The sequence below is a fragment of the Clarias gariepinus genome, chromosome 19 (genome assembly GCF_024256425.1).
Source record: "Clarias gariepinus isolate MV-2021 ecotype Netherlands chromosome 19, CGAR_prim_01v2, whole genome shotgun sequence".
Classification (NCBI taxonomy): domain Eukaryota; kingdom Metazoa; phylum Chordata; class Actinopteri; order Siluriformes; family Clariidae; genus Clarias; species Clarias gariepinus.
This window is the reverse complement of record NC_071118.1, coordinates 22621691-22634994: the sequence shown is the minus strand read 5'-3', so window position 1 is coordinate 22634994 and position 13304 is coordinate 22621691. Positions and strand designations below refer to the sequence as shown.

Here is a 13304-nt window from a genome sequence, read left to right as displayed (position 1 = left end):
AATCAGAGCATTTACAGCGGCCATGATGATAAGGTCAAAGAGATGCTATACAGTATATAGTTTTAAATCAACTTTCGCGTGTACGAGGCGACAAAACCACCTACAGTGACATTGGAACAGGTACGGTCAACACCAAGTTTAGGCATATCTTATCGATGATTAGTGTATTAATGTCTGAGATTCTTTTGATATTGTTATTTTGCCTTACAATCATGGGAGTAGAAAAACACCACTTAACAGGTGCAACATATATAAAATTATCATTTTTAATAATAATAATAATAATAATAATAATATCATGCGCTTAAATTTCAGTAGAATTTAAACCGAAGTGGAAAGCAAAATCACGTGACTTTGGCGCATGCGCACACGCGTTATGGCGCGGTAAACCCAGCTGATTTGATTTCAACAGTTTCAGAAACATGGCCGTTGCTAAGCGAGACGTTTATATACTTGGTTTTATTTACACTAACAGTAAATAAAATTTGTATTATCCTTAAACAGGTAAGCTTTCTCCAAGTTATTTATACTTATATACCGCTTTAAAATGTGTAATAACGTGTTAATTAGGACATTATTAGCCCATAAACTCTGCTAGCTTGACAACCACATAGCAAAACAAATTAAAAAGATGCTGGCGTTCCTAATTAAATGAATAAAGTAAAATAGTTTAACCAGTTATTAATAACCGAGTATATACTTCATTAATCAGTTTTAGTGATTTTTAATAGATTTAAGTTCTATGAACTTAAATCTTGTGAATAGTTGAACTTTTATTTAGAGTTAGTAATAGATGGAACATAAGTTTATTTAAGTGTATTTTTAAATCGGTTAAAAGTAAGTTAGTGTAAATAAGTAACATCAATCTCAGTGTTTGGAATAAATAATAGCATAACATTTGTGTTTGTTGGGTAAAATGTAATAAATAATTAAATAATTGATTAAATTATTAGGATTAGCAATGCATTATGTATATATAAGTCTCATTAATGGCCAAATAAAAGTCTGAATCAAAATCTTTTTAGGTTTTAGTCAAAAGGTTTTATTTGCCAAGTATGTTGACAAACACAAGGAATTTAATTCCTTCTGTTTGTGCCTCTCAAAGTACAGATCAATCTAAAACACTGTATATTAGTTATAAACAAGACACTATAAACTGTAACTACACACCATTCAATAAGTAATGCAAATAGCAGTAATTTGAATTGGGATGTAAGAAATTTGAAAGAAGCATGTTGGTGTTTTTACACAATATACAGTACGAGATGTTTGATTAGGTCAAATAACAGTAATGTACAGTAGGGTATAAGAAGTTTATTTTAAAAAAGCATGTTTGTACTTCTATACAACGGATTGCATATAGACAAGTTCACCTGTTTATGAAGGTGATAATAAATTAATGGTAAAAATATTACACACACAGTTGAAGACAGATAATCAGCTGTGTAAGTGATTAAGCCTTTTTACAATTAATGTTACTTTATGCCATGTTTCCAAATAGAAATGAAACCTTGGGGGCGTTTCACTTTTTATAAGCCTCTGACACAACCTGATCACTGAATGTACAGTATAGGTAAGAGAGATGGTCAAAAAAATTTCGGTTCACAGAGACACAGTCAGCTTCAAAGGAATATGTTTATTCTCATTACAGCAGGGAAGAAATTCCAATACCCGAAGTGTTACATTCAATTACAATATATAGTTTATTGCATAGGTTAAAAGCAAACTTTATGGTATTGATAAAATAAACATAAAATAGACATCAATTTAAACAGCATTATTATAAATGACCTGACATACACAAAGAGGTCAAAAGTTTGGAAACTCCTTCTAATTCTGTGGTTTTTACTGATTTTTATTTCCTTCTACATTTTAAAACAAGACTGAGGGTATCTGAAAATATGCTATAACTTTTTTGAACAGTTGATATTTGTTGAGATGTGCCTCCTGCTTATGCTATGTAAAGACCTTATAACAGCTCTATTCTGAGGTTCATTTAATTGGTAATTTCTGAGGCTGGTAACTCTAAATGAATTTCTTCTTTGCAGCAGAGGTACGTTTAGATCTTGCTTTCCTGGCATGGCCTTCATTAGAGCCAGTTTCATCATAGTGCTTTATGGGTTTTGCAAATGCACTTGACAATACAACCTACCTTTGTGTCTAACAATAACAAATGATTGTTGTTGTTACTTCATTACCTACTTTCCACATTTGTTATTTTATAGTTTTAATAAACTCTAATAATCTAATAAACCACTAAGGCTGTGAGAATGCCTTCTCAGCAACTTAAAGGTCACAATTCTATCTATTCATCACACATAAGAAAACATGATCACAATTTCACATCAGGCTCATAAAAAATAATAATAAATAAATAAACACTTTGTGGGCATCGTAACCTTTAAATCAGTCCTAAAACTTTTTTATTTTTCAGAAAATTTTCGCCCAGTCAGAAAATGTTCTTTTTAAGTATGGGAATCACCTGATACGAAATTATCACGATACCTATGTGGTGATTCGATTCATATTGCAATTCTGCAAGTATCAAAATTTTTAAATATCTAAATTTTTTCAGATTTTAATACAATTCTAAACAAACTTAACAAATATTTATTTTCTACTCATGCTGTGCTGCCTGTCAATGTGTAAGTAGTTTAGAGCAGGATCTTTAGGAATGTAGAGGAACGGAATAACTTTTTGCCACATAAAATGCAAAAAATGAATAAAAATATAAAATAGGTTTATAAATTGATTTATGGATACATAATGTAAAGCTTGAGTACTTTTTAAAGAACACATCTGTAACTTCTGCTTCTCTGAAATAAGATTTTACTGTGGTCTCTCTCAAAAGCCCAAAATTTAACTCATAATTATAATTTTATTTTGATTGTTTGTTACAGGATCTGGATAATGGTGGTGCACTGCATGGATCATGGCATCTGTAGACGGTGTTCGATCTCCAGAATCAACCGTCACTTCATTGCTAGCCACTTCAGGACGACTGAAAAGTTCTTTGCATCCTGAACCACTTCACATTATTAAATACAAAGACAGACATTATGAGTCTGCCTCTGATGCTCTGGACGCTTACATCGCAGATTTTCAGTCTTCTGTGTCGTCAGTGGGGCAGCTGGAGCTTCCGAAGGAACAAAGCACATCTAGCCTGCTACGCTCAGGATACAGAAACAGAGATGGTGGAGTAGATTATTGCGTCTTACATGAAACTTAGTTTGATAATGTTATTTATAAATTTTTTTGTATTGCAGAACGCAGAAGGCTGATTTTTCAATTTATTATATGTTGTTGGTCTTTTGGCTGCTCCCGTCAAAGGGTTGCCACAGCAAACCATCCGATCCGCACACAACTTGGCACAGATTTTATGCTGAATCCCCTTTTTGGGCACACAAACCTCCCATTATATCCAGGCTTGGAAGCAGTACAGCATCCAGTGGCTTGGGCATTGGCTTGGTCATTGAACACTGGGCCACCAATGCCCTTGCATTTTATTATATTTGAGGACAAAAAGTGATGAATATTTATCTTAAATTTAATGTGAAGCCTTAATTTAAAATGACGAAAATTAATAGCTAATAGTGGTGTAAAGTAGAATCGTTCATGATTTTTTTTTGCATCGGCTGTCTTTTATTTAATGTTAAATATGTTTTTTTACTACTTCAATACCAAGGTAACAGGCATGTTAACCCATTAGGTCATAAATTTTGTCTTACAATGTTTATAATTGTGTGAGATTTTGTGATAATTTTGTACACCTTTTTTCCTTTTTTTTACATTCCTGATGAGTGAGTCTTAAGCCACTTTGCTAATTTCTCACTTGTTATAATACTCACCATTACTGTAGCTCACTCAAATGGCATATATTCAGAAAAATTTGAGAAGTCACAACTTAGGTAAACAAATGGACCCTGATTGGTAGGTAAACCTGACATCACCTAAAATAAAATTTCCCCCCAAAAAAATATATTAATTGATAATTCAGTATTTTAAGATGTTTGAGGTACATTGTTAAAAATGATTAAAATTAGAATGTTTAGGTACTGTAAGTTAGAAGTAATATAATTTGAATCTTTTGTCCGTTTTTTATCATCAGAAAACTTTTTGCAAATAGTATAGTAGCATGTACTATGAATATTTTAAATTAAAGTTGCTATACTAAGGAATACTGTTCCTACTAAAATGCTTTCAATTGTTTACTTGTTTTATTTACAGTGTTAAAAGAAAGCCTTACAGACCAAGAGCTGAACTTCCTAAGGCTTCCAACTGCTTCAAAGCGCAGAGAATCAGACCACATTAGTATGACCACTGATGATCTGCTGCTACTGCCTGTTGACGGTTCTCTTCCTGTGACCCGCACATCAGCTTTTCTCTCCCGATTAGAAAGTTCCAGGCTAGAGAACAGCGCGAACTTGAGAAGTTGCTCTCGATCCAGGCTTGCGGGAACACCAAATAAGTCATTAAGTTCTACCTCTGCATCAAGAACTCTGTATGTGGATGATTTACTGATGGAAAGTTTAAAACCTAAGCATGCACCTCTGCAGTTCAACTCTTATATGTCCACAAAAAGAGATAAACAACACCCTGTTACATCCCATAATCTTCCAAGATGGATGACCAGTCACAAGTCAGAGATGGAATTTTCTGGTGTAACTAGCATTCCTGATCTAAAGTACCCAGCCTGGTTGGAAGAAACTGGCACTACTGTTAGCACTCAGAATGTTCCAGCATGGGTCAACAAGCTGGAGGGGAATGCTGAAGAAAGTCATGAGGAGCTGAACAGTCAAGAGGGCCTCATAGGTCAAACTGATGATAATGGAGTGCCTTTTAGAGGTCTGTGAGACAAAACTATTTTTTTGCTAAAGGTAAAGTGCAAAGGTTTTATTTTGTCCTCGTAACTTTCTTGTAAGTACCTCTGTGCCTTTTCTCAGGCGATAAGATTGGATCACTTATTCAAAGGGCAGAGGATGTGCTGAAGTCCCCATTTTTAGGTTTCCATGTTTCGGATAAAGAGCAGCATGGCAGCCCAGGGAACACAGAGGAGCTTTTAGAGGCTGACCGTTCTTGGGACAATCCTCCAGTAACATTGTAAGTTAATTTATAGAATCAAAAATATATGCCCCCCCCCCCCTTCTGGTTTACAGAGTGGTATGAATTTAGGTGTATAGGTGTCTTTTATAAATTTTTAATATTAATTAACAAAAAACTTTATAGACCCTGGTCATTCAGCTGAATTTATTTTGTTGCTGAGCCTTGACCTGACAGACTGAAACGACCCCAGATCATAACACTGCCTCCAAAGGCTTGTACAGGGGCCACTATGCATGATCGGTGCATCACTTCATGTGCTTCCCTTCTTATGATGCACCCGTTGGTCTGAAATAGGGACAATCTGGACTCATCAGACCACATGGTCTTTTTTTCATTACTCCAAAGTCAAATGTTTAGCATCTCTAGCAGTGTTTTTTCCTGATTAGTCTCACTAATAAGTGGTTTTCTTATGGCCACACAGCTGTTTTGTCCCAATTATGTAAATTCTCATCACAATGTACATGTGGAAATGCTATTATTTCACCAACTAAGCACAGCTGTAATTTCTACTGTAATTTTTTTACCATGCATCTTTACTAAGCACTTACTCCACAATGTTGAAAGTTTAGCACAGTCTTCACAGGTTTTAATAATGTTTAAAAAGGTTCTTAACCCAATTCCAGTCATTTTTTAGAGATTGATGCAGGCATGCATCAGTCACCTGAAATGGTGACTTTTTTTGGTCAGGTAGGGTATATAGTTATTTATAAGTTATTTACAGTGGTGTGAAAAAAAATTTGCCCCCTTCCTGATTTCTTATTCTTTTGCATGTTTGTCACACAAAATGTTTCTGCTCATCAAAAACCGTTAACTATTAGTAAAAGATAACATAATTGAACACAAAATGCAGTTTTTAAATGAAGGTTTACGTTATTAAGGGAGAAAAAAAATTCCAAATCTACATGGCCCTGTGTGAAAAAGTGATTGCCCCCCTTGTTAAAAAATAACTTAACTGTGGTTTATCACACCTGAGTTCAATTTCTGTAGTCACCCCCAGGCCTGATTACTGCCACACCTGTTTCAATCAAGAAATCACTTAAATAGGAGCTACCTGATACAGAGAAGTAGACCAAAAGCACCTCAAAAGCTAGACATCATGCCAAGATCCAAAGAAATTCAGGAACAAATGAGAACAAAAGTAATTGAGATCTATCAGTCTGGTAAAGGTTATAAAGCCATTTCTAAAGCTTTGGGACTCCAGCGAACCACAGTGAGAGCCATTAACCACGAATGGCAAAAACATGGAACAGTGGTGAACCTTCCCAGGAGTGGCCGGCCGACCAAAATTACCCCAAGAGCGCAGAGACAACTCATCCGAGAGACCACAAAAGACCCCAGGACAACATCTAAAGAACTGCAGGCCTCACTTGCCTCAATTAAGGTCAGTGTTCACGACTCCACCATAAGAAAGAGACTGGGCAAAAACGGCCTGCATGGCAGATTTACAAGGCGCAAACAACTTTTAAGCAAAAAGAACATTAAGGCTCGTCTCAATTTTGCTAAAAAAAAATCTCATTGATTGCCAAGACTTTTGGGAAAATACCTTGTAGACCGACGAGACAAAAGTTAAACTTTTTGGAAGGTGCGTGTCCCGTTACATCTGGCGTAAAAGTAACACAGCATTTCAGAAAAAGAACATCATACCAACAGTAATATATGGTGGTGGTAGTGTGATGGTCTGGGGTTGTTTTGCTGCTTCAGGACCTGGAAGGCTTGCTGTGATAGATGGAACCATGAATTCCACTGTCTACCAAAAAATCCTGAAGGAGAATGTCCGGCCATCTGTTCGTCAACTCAAGCTGAAGCGATCTTGGGTGCTGCAGCAGGACAATGACCCAAAACACACCAGCAAATCCACCTCTGAATGGCTGAAGAAAAACAAAATGAAGACTTTGGAGTGGCCTAGTCAAAGTCCTGACCTGAATCCTATTGAGATGTTGTGGCATGACCTTAAAAAGGCGGTTCATGCTAGAAAACCCTCAAATAAAGCTGAATTACAACAATTCTGCAAAGATGAGTGGGCCAAAATTCCTCCAGAGCTCTGTAAAAGACTCATTGCAAGTTATCGCAAACGCTTGATTGCAGTTATTGCTGCTAAGGGTGGCCCAACCAGTTATTAGGTTCAGGGGGCAATTACTTTTTCACACAGGGCCATGTAGGTTTGGATTTTTTTTTCTCCCTAAACAATAAAAACCATCATTTAAAAACTGCATTTTGTGTTTACTTGTTTTATCTTTGACTAATAGTTAAATGTGTTTGATGATCAGAAACATTTTGTGTGACAAACATGGAAAAGAATAAGAAATCAGGAAGGGGGCAAATAGATTTTCACACCACTGTATTTACATAAAAAGAGATGTATGCTATTACCACAACCACATTGTTTTCAATAAACTGTATATACAATAAACTATATATATTCTTTGCAGAATTCACCAACTCAAATTTCCAAGAGGGCTTCACATTTGAGAATGAACCTAATTGATTTGTATCTGTCTCATTTTAATTATGCAGTTTAATAGATTATTTATGTTGCAGTAAGTCTCCTGTGCCAGTAGGCTCCACTGATGAACAAATTATAGCTAAGGAATCTCAGGAAGATGCAAAAGAGAAGGTAAAATAAATCAGTTGATTTCTTCATTTCACAGCCCTGTTTATTTTCTTATGTAAAGAATCAAAGAAGAGTGTGTCAACTTGTAACAAAAAAGTAGGAATCTATTATAGTTAATATGGTTAAAGATTTTGTTTCATTTTACAGAATCATGTCTGGTTGCTTGTAGTCAGAATAAACTAATTAAAAAAGAAAATTACATAAAAAATATAAGTAATTAAAATACTTAATGGTATGTTGCTTACAAATAAACATTTTCACCTGCAATTTTATGTTGTCCAGAGAGGTGTTTTGCTCATAATACACTATATATAATAAAATGTCTTCATTGTGGCTCTCTAAACAGACCTTACTCAGCCTAATAAGATAATTTAACATCTCTTCAAGGCAAGAAAATAAATAAGGTCATGTTAGAAAGTTTGGATTCATTAGATTTTTTTTTTCAAGGCTTTTGATCTTTTATTCAGTCACGATTCATGCAAAAAGTTATTTTTTCTAATGTGTCTCTTAGTGTTTAGGCTCATTTTCATCAGGCTACAGCAGCAGGAAACACCCGGGGCCAGTTGAAGCCCTTAAACAGATGCTGTTTAGCCTCCAAGCCGTGGAGCAGAGAGTAACACAACAAAAAGAGGAACTACAAAACAATTCTAGCAGACCTATCTCAGATCCTCTAATGCAGATAGAGAACCATGGCAATGATGAGGTACAGAAACTAATACTACTAAAACTAAATGAAATTTATTAGTTAATAATATAAGAATTAGTTTTTACATAAGGGTTTTGTTGTTTCAAGCACATAATTAAGTTTTTTATTTTTCTCAAACCGTGACTGTGAGCCAGTGCTAAAAAGAAAAATGTTTTTTGTATGCTGAAAAAAATGGTTCATCTGTCAGCATATTTAAAATGAGGGCAGAATTTTCACTTAAGTGAAATATGTAGGGGCAGCACAGTGGCTTAGTGGTTAGCACTGTCGCCTTGGACCTCCAGAGTCCAGGTTCGATTCCCGCCTTTGGTCTGTGTGCATGGAGGTTGCATGTTCTCTCTGTGCTTGATACGTTTCCTCTGGGTACTCCTGTTTTCTCTAGTTTTCTTGGATAAGGGTCTTCCCACAGTCCAAAGACATGTAAATTAGACTAATTGGTGTTCTCAAATTGCTTACAGCGTGTGCGCCCTGCAATCGATTGCAGGGCACACACCACGTAGGGCACCACGTCCATGGTGTACCCTGCCTCGTGCCCTAAGTCTCCTGGGATAAAAGATATGCAGTATAGCGGTATGTTTGTGTTAATGCCTTACCTTTACTTCTTTGGAAGTAAAGTTTTTTTTTCTTTGGAGAAAACTTTCTTTCAGGAGGCTTTTTCTTTGTCCATATGGTGGGCTGCTGACTTTGGCCAGGCTTAAAGGTGTCGAATTTGGATAAGGGTCTTCTCTCTAGGACAGCAGCCTTTCGGTCCAATGTTGTGTAAATCTCCCTTTACTATAGACAGTGACAGTTAAGCGGCGTTAAGCGTGACAAAATAAAAAATGTTTTAATAGTTTCTGATCCACTATATTGATAACCTAACTGGGTTTATGTATAAATATGACTGCTGGGATATCAGAAGACCTAACTTTAAAAAAAAGTGAACTTGCCATGATATCAATGTTCAAAAGCTGCAGATTATCTTGTTGGAAAACTAAATAAAAGCTACTGATTTACTGCTGATTTTACAAAGTGAGAGTTTATGGCTTAGTATGGCTTACAGTGAACCCAACATGCTTATTTCCAAATTCTCTATGTTTTCTGTAGACCCTTATTTGGTCCATGTGATGCTACTGCTTAATATAATTAATTACATAATTGCTCATTTTTCTATTTTTTTGCTTTATAATATTCATTGCTTTAAAGTTTAAGAAAATGTAGTCATTTGTATAAGATATTAAGATGTTACCTATTAAGATATTTGAATAAGCAGTATATATCACCATCAGCATACACAAAAAAGGAAAAGTGTACAGTCCAAATGTTAAAAAATATAATACATACAGTTTTATGCAAAGGTTTAGGCACCCCTTGATAAATAATAGATTTTGGTGATTTGTGTTAACACAGTCTCTCTTGGAAATAGAAAAATTGACAATATTTTCAGCAAACATTGATGCATAGTTACTTCTTATGCCATTTATTGAACAAAAAATAAAATAAAGACATTATTATGGCACTGTGCAAAAGGTTTCAGGTTCCAACTTTTTAGATCTGATGCATGGCAACAGCTGTCATTAGTTAATGCCAATTTCAAAGCTTTTCAAATACTTTGACTCTTCAAATCTTGTGCACACACTTGCCGACACTCAACAACCATGGGTTTCTCTAAGCAGCTGTGTAAAACTCTAAAAAATAAAGTTATTGATGCCCACAAAAAGGTAGCAAAGCGTTGTCAGCTTGCAGTTTTCATGTAATTTAGAGATGCCAGTTCAGGGGAACTGTGGAGGTGAACTCTCAGAGAGAACTGCTCATATGCTGGTCAGAAAGACAAATCAAAACCCCTATTTGACTGCAAAAAAACTGCAGAAAGATTTAGCAGACTCAAGAGTGGTGGTGCACCATTCCACAAGACCTTCATGGAAAAGTCAGCAGAAGAAAACCTTACCTGCGTCCCCATCATAAAATCTAACGTCAGAAGTATGCAACAGAACATCTACAGAAGTCTGATGCGTTTTGGACACAAGTGCTGTGGACTGATTAAGTTAAAATAGGACTCCTTGGCTACAATCAGCAAAGGCATGTTTGGAGAAAAAAAGGAGCAGCATTTCATGAAAAGAACACCTTGCCAACTATTAATCACGAGGTGGATCTATCATGCTTTGTTGCAGCCAGTGGCACAGGAAACATTGCACAGGGCGAGGAAAGAATGGAGTCCACTAAATACCAGCAAATTCTGAAAGGTCAGAAAGATCATACCATCTGTAAAAAAAAAAGCTAAAGCTGAGATGGCTTCTACAACAGGACAATGATCCTAAACATACCTTGAAATGCTCTATGAAATACCTTAAGAGACTCAAGCTCAAGGTTTTGGAATGGCCATCACAGTCCCCTGATTTAAACATTATTGAAAATTTGTGGGTAGATCTTAAAAGGCCTGTGCATGCAAGACGACCAAAGAATATTACAGACCTAGAAGCCTTTCGCAAGGAAAAATGAGAGAAAATCTCAAGTACAAAAATCTGTGATACTGTATCTGCCAGAGGTACTAATTATGTAGAGTGCCCAAACATGCACAGTGCCATAGTAATGTTTTTATTTTTGTTTCATTTATGGCATAATAAGTAACTATGCATTAATATAAATATAGTTTATTTTTTCCATTTACAAGAAAGACTGTGTTAACATTTTTTAAATAAAAAAAATCACCAAAATCTGTCAACAAGGGGTGCCCAAACTTTTGCATAAGACTGTATGACCCATAACATAATTGCCTATCTTTTCCAGGTTCTTAAACCATATATTAAAGATTCTGATTTAGCTCCTGGTGGACAATCTTTAAAAAGGTCAGTTATACCACAATGCTGTTTGATTGTTCATAATATATTGATTAACTTAATGGAATCTTAAGTACTAAATGGAAGTTTTATATTTAAGTGCTTATTTCAATACATTGTAAAACCATCAGAGATTAATTTGGTTTCATTTATTCATTTTGGTGGATTCACAACATAAACATATTGAAGACACATTAATTGTTGCTCTGGTAAAGTATTATGTTAAGACATTATTGCTATTTTGCTCAAATCGCCCATAGTGTGTGAATGAGTGTGTGTATGTGTGTGTGCCCTGCGATGGATTGGCACCCTGTCCAGGGTGTACCCAGCCTCATGCCATAAGTCTCCTGGGATAGGCTCCAGGCCCCCGTGACCCTGAATACAGGATTAAGCGGTAATGACGATGAGTGAGTGAGTGAGTGAGTGAGTGATTTATGAATGTTAACCATCATGTCATGTCTAATGTGAACGCAGCCTTAAGAGAAATAAAACTATTCTCATCATGCAGTTAAAAGAATAAATTTAACTTTTTAAAACAGCACATGTCTGTGTTTTATTCTTTATTACACACATGGTTTTTATCATCTCGTACATATTTTAATAGTTTTACCTTTTGTTTTTAGAGCCCTGCACCACCTTGGAAGACTGAAAAACCTTGTGGATGAAATGAATGAAAGAAGGTCTACAGAATGTAAGGAGGAGGTGCGTAGCAGTTCTGTCTTATGATGTCCTCAGGGAATATTAGACAAAATGTTATATGTAAGACATGTATGTCTGTTATATGTGAGTCTGTTATAATTATGATTATGTGTGTATTTATATAACATTGGTGCCTTATGATAAGTTGACTTTAACCGTATTTCATTATCGCGCTATATTTTGTGTACAGGGTCTGTTTTGTTATTTGCTTTTGAATTACAAAACAACTTGATTTTTATATTTGGTGAGCATTCATGGTGTGATTGTTATGAAAATAACAAATGATGATCATTAATAAATGGATTTGTTCTGTTCAGATGTTATTAAATAATATGCTTTAAGTAAAATACAGGAGTTTAAATAAAGGCTCCATTTATAACATTTCATGCAGTGTTTTTCTGACCTATTTGTTTTTATAGCTAGAGTTCCATAGCTAATAACACATGAAATTTATTGAACTACGCTCAGGAAGTGAAATGGCCATACAAAAATGGAATTGTTACAAAATAGACAATGTATTCAGAGTGAGTAACAAAACTGACGAGCCAAACTCTGATCTCTAGAAACTTTCAACTTTCCAAGGGATAAATTAGCCCTCACCTCCTTGCTCATCAAACTGCAGCCATGTTTCACTGTTATGTAATCATTTACTTTACCTCCTGTAGGTCTTTTAGTTCACTGTTACGCCGTATTTGCATGCTGGTCTGTTTACACATGTTTAATTTTTATTCACTCTACTTTTTATATTTTTATATATATTATAAATATATATATACATATATACTTTTATTTTTATATTTATTTTTACTAGTTCTTTGCTAATTTCTTACCATCTGCTGTTTGGTACTGTCTCATTTTATTTTTGATATTAAAGCACTGTTTCTATGGAACCACATTGTTTATGTTCAGTATTTTCAAAACCTGGCAAATACAGGTTACTAAATAAAAACAGAAAATAATAAAATTTATATATAAAGAAAAAGAACCTTTAAAAGAATTTATCAATGAATATTTTTTGCTTTTTCGTGCACAACTGTGTATGCAGAACTATAATGCAACACACAAGGCAACACAGGAATTAAGGGCACATATACAGTATGTACAAATACGAACAATGCCTTTTCAAACATGACGGAGCACGTTGTCTAAGTGAATCTGAGAAGACAGAAATTTTGTGTCCATGGACAGGAAACGTCCCAGACCTTGATCCCATTGAGAACATGTGTTTAATCCTCAAGAATCAAGTGGATAAACAAACACCCACAAATTCTGATAAACTCCAAAATTGATTATTCTGGAATAGGCTGCCTTTAGTCATAATGTGGCCCAGAACTTTATTGACAGCATGCAATGGTGTATTGCAGAGGTCCTA

At 35.2% G+C, this 13304-nt stretch overlaps 1 protein-coding gene across 3 annotated transcripts; it reads left to right on the top strand.

The window, feature by feature from the left end:
* The first annotated feature begins 3 nt into the window (after window positions 1–3).
* c19h18orf54 (chromosome 19 C18orf54 homolog) lies at window positions 4–12811 on the top strand. Of its 3 annotated transcripts, none has more exons than XM_053479201.1 (8): window positions 4–120; window positions 2901–3194; window positions 4228–4845; window positions 4944–5100; window positions 7642–7717; window positions 8226–8417; window positions 11184–11242; window positions 11857–12811. In XM_053479201.1, exons 2-8 carry the CDS (start codon window positions 2933–2935, stop codon window positions 11957–11959), a joined length of 1467 nt encoding a protein of 488 aa, XP_053335176.1. In that variant the 5' UTR covers window positions 4–120; window positions 2901–2932; the 3' UTR covers window positions 11960–12811. The 3 variants fall into 3 exon arrangements, with proteins under 3 accessions (XP_053335176.1, XP_053335177.1, XP_053335175.1); XM_053479202.1 differs by lacking the exon at window positions 4–120 and adding an exon at window positions 383–504 and having other exon boundaries at window positions 5004–5100; XM_053479200.1 differs by lacking the exon at window positions 4–120 and adding an exon at window positions 383–504.
* The last annotated feature ends 493 nt before the right edge of the window (window positions 12812–13304 follow it).

Coding starts and splice junctions, on each gene's coding strand:
- c19h18orf54 (XM_053479201.1), top strand. CDS start 2,933: ATGGCATCTGTAGACGGTGTTCGATCTCCAGAATCAACCGTCACTTCA. Junction 3,195..4,227: donor AGGATACAGAAACAGAGATG/GTGGAGTAGATT, acceptor TTTTATTTACAG/TGTTAAAAGAAAGCCTTACA. Junction 11,243..11,856: donor GGTGGACAATCTTTAAAAAG/GTCAGTTATACC, acceptor TTTTGTTTTTAG/AGCCCTGCACCACCTTGGAA.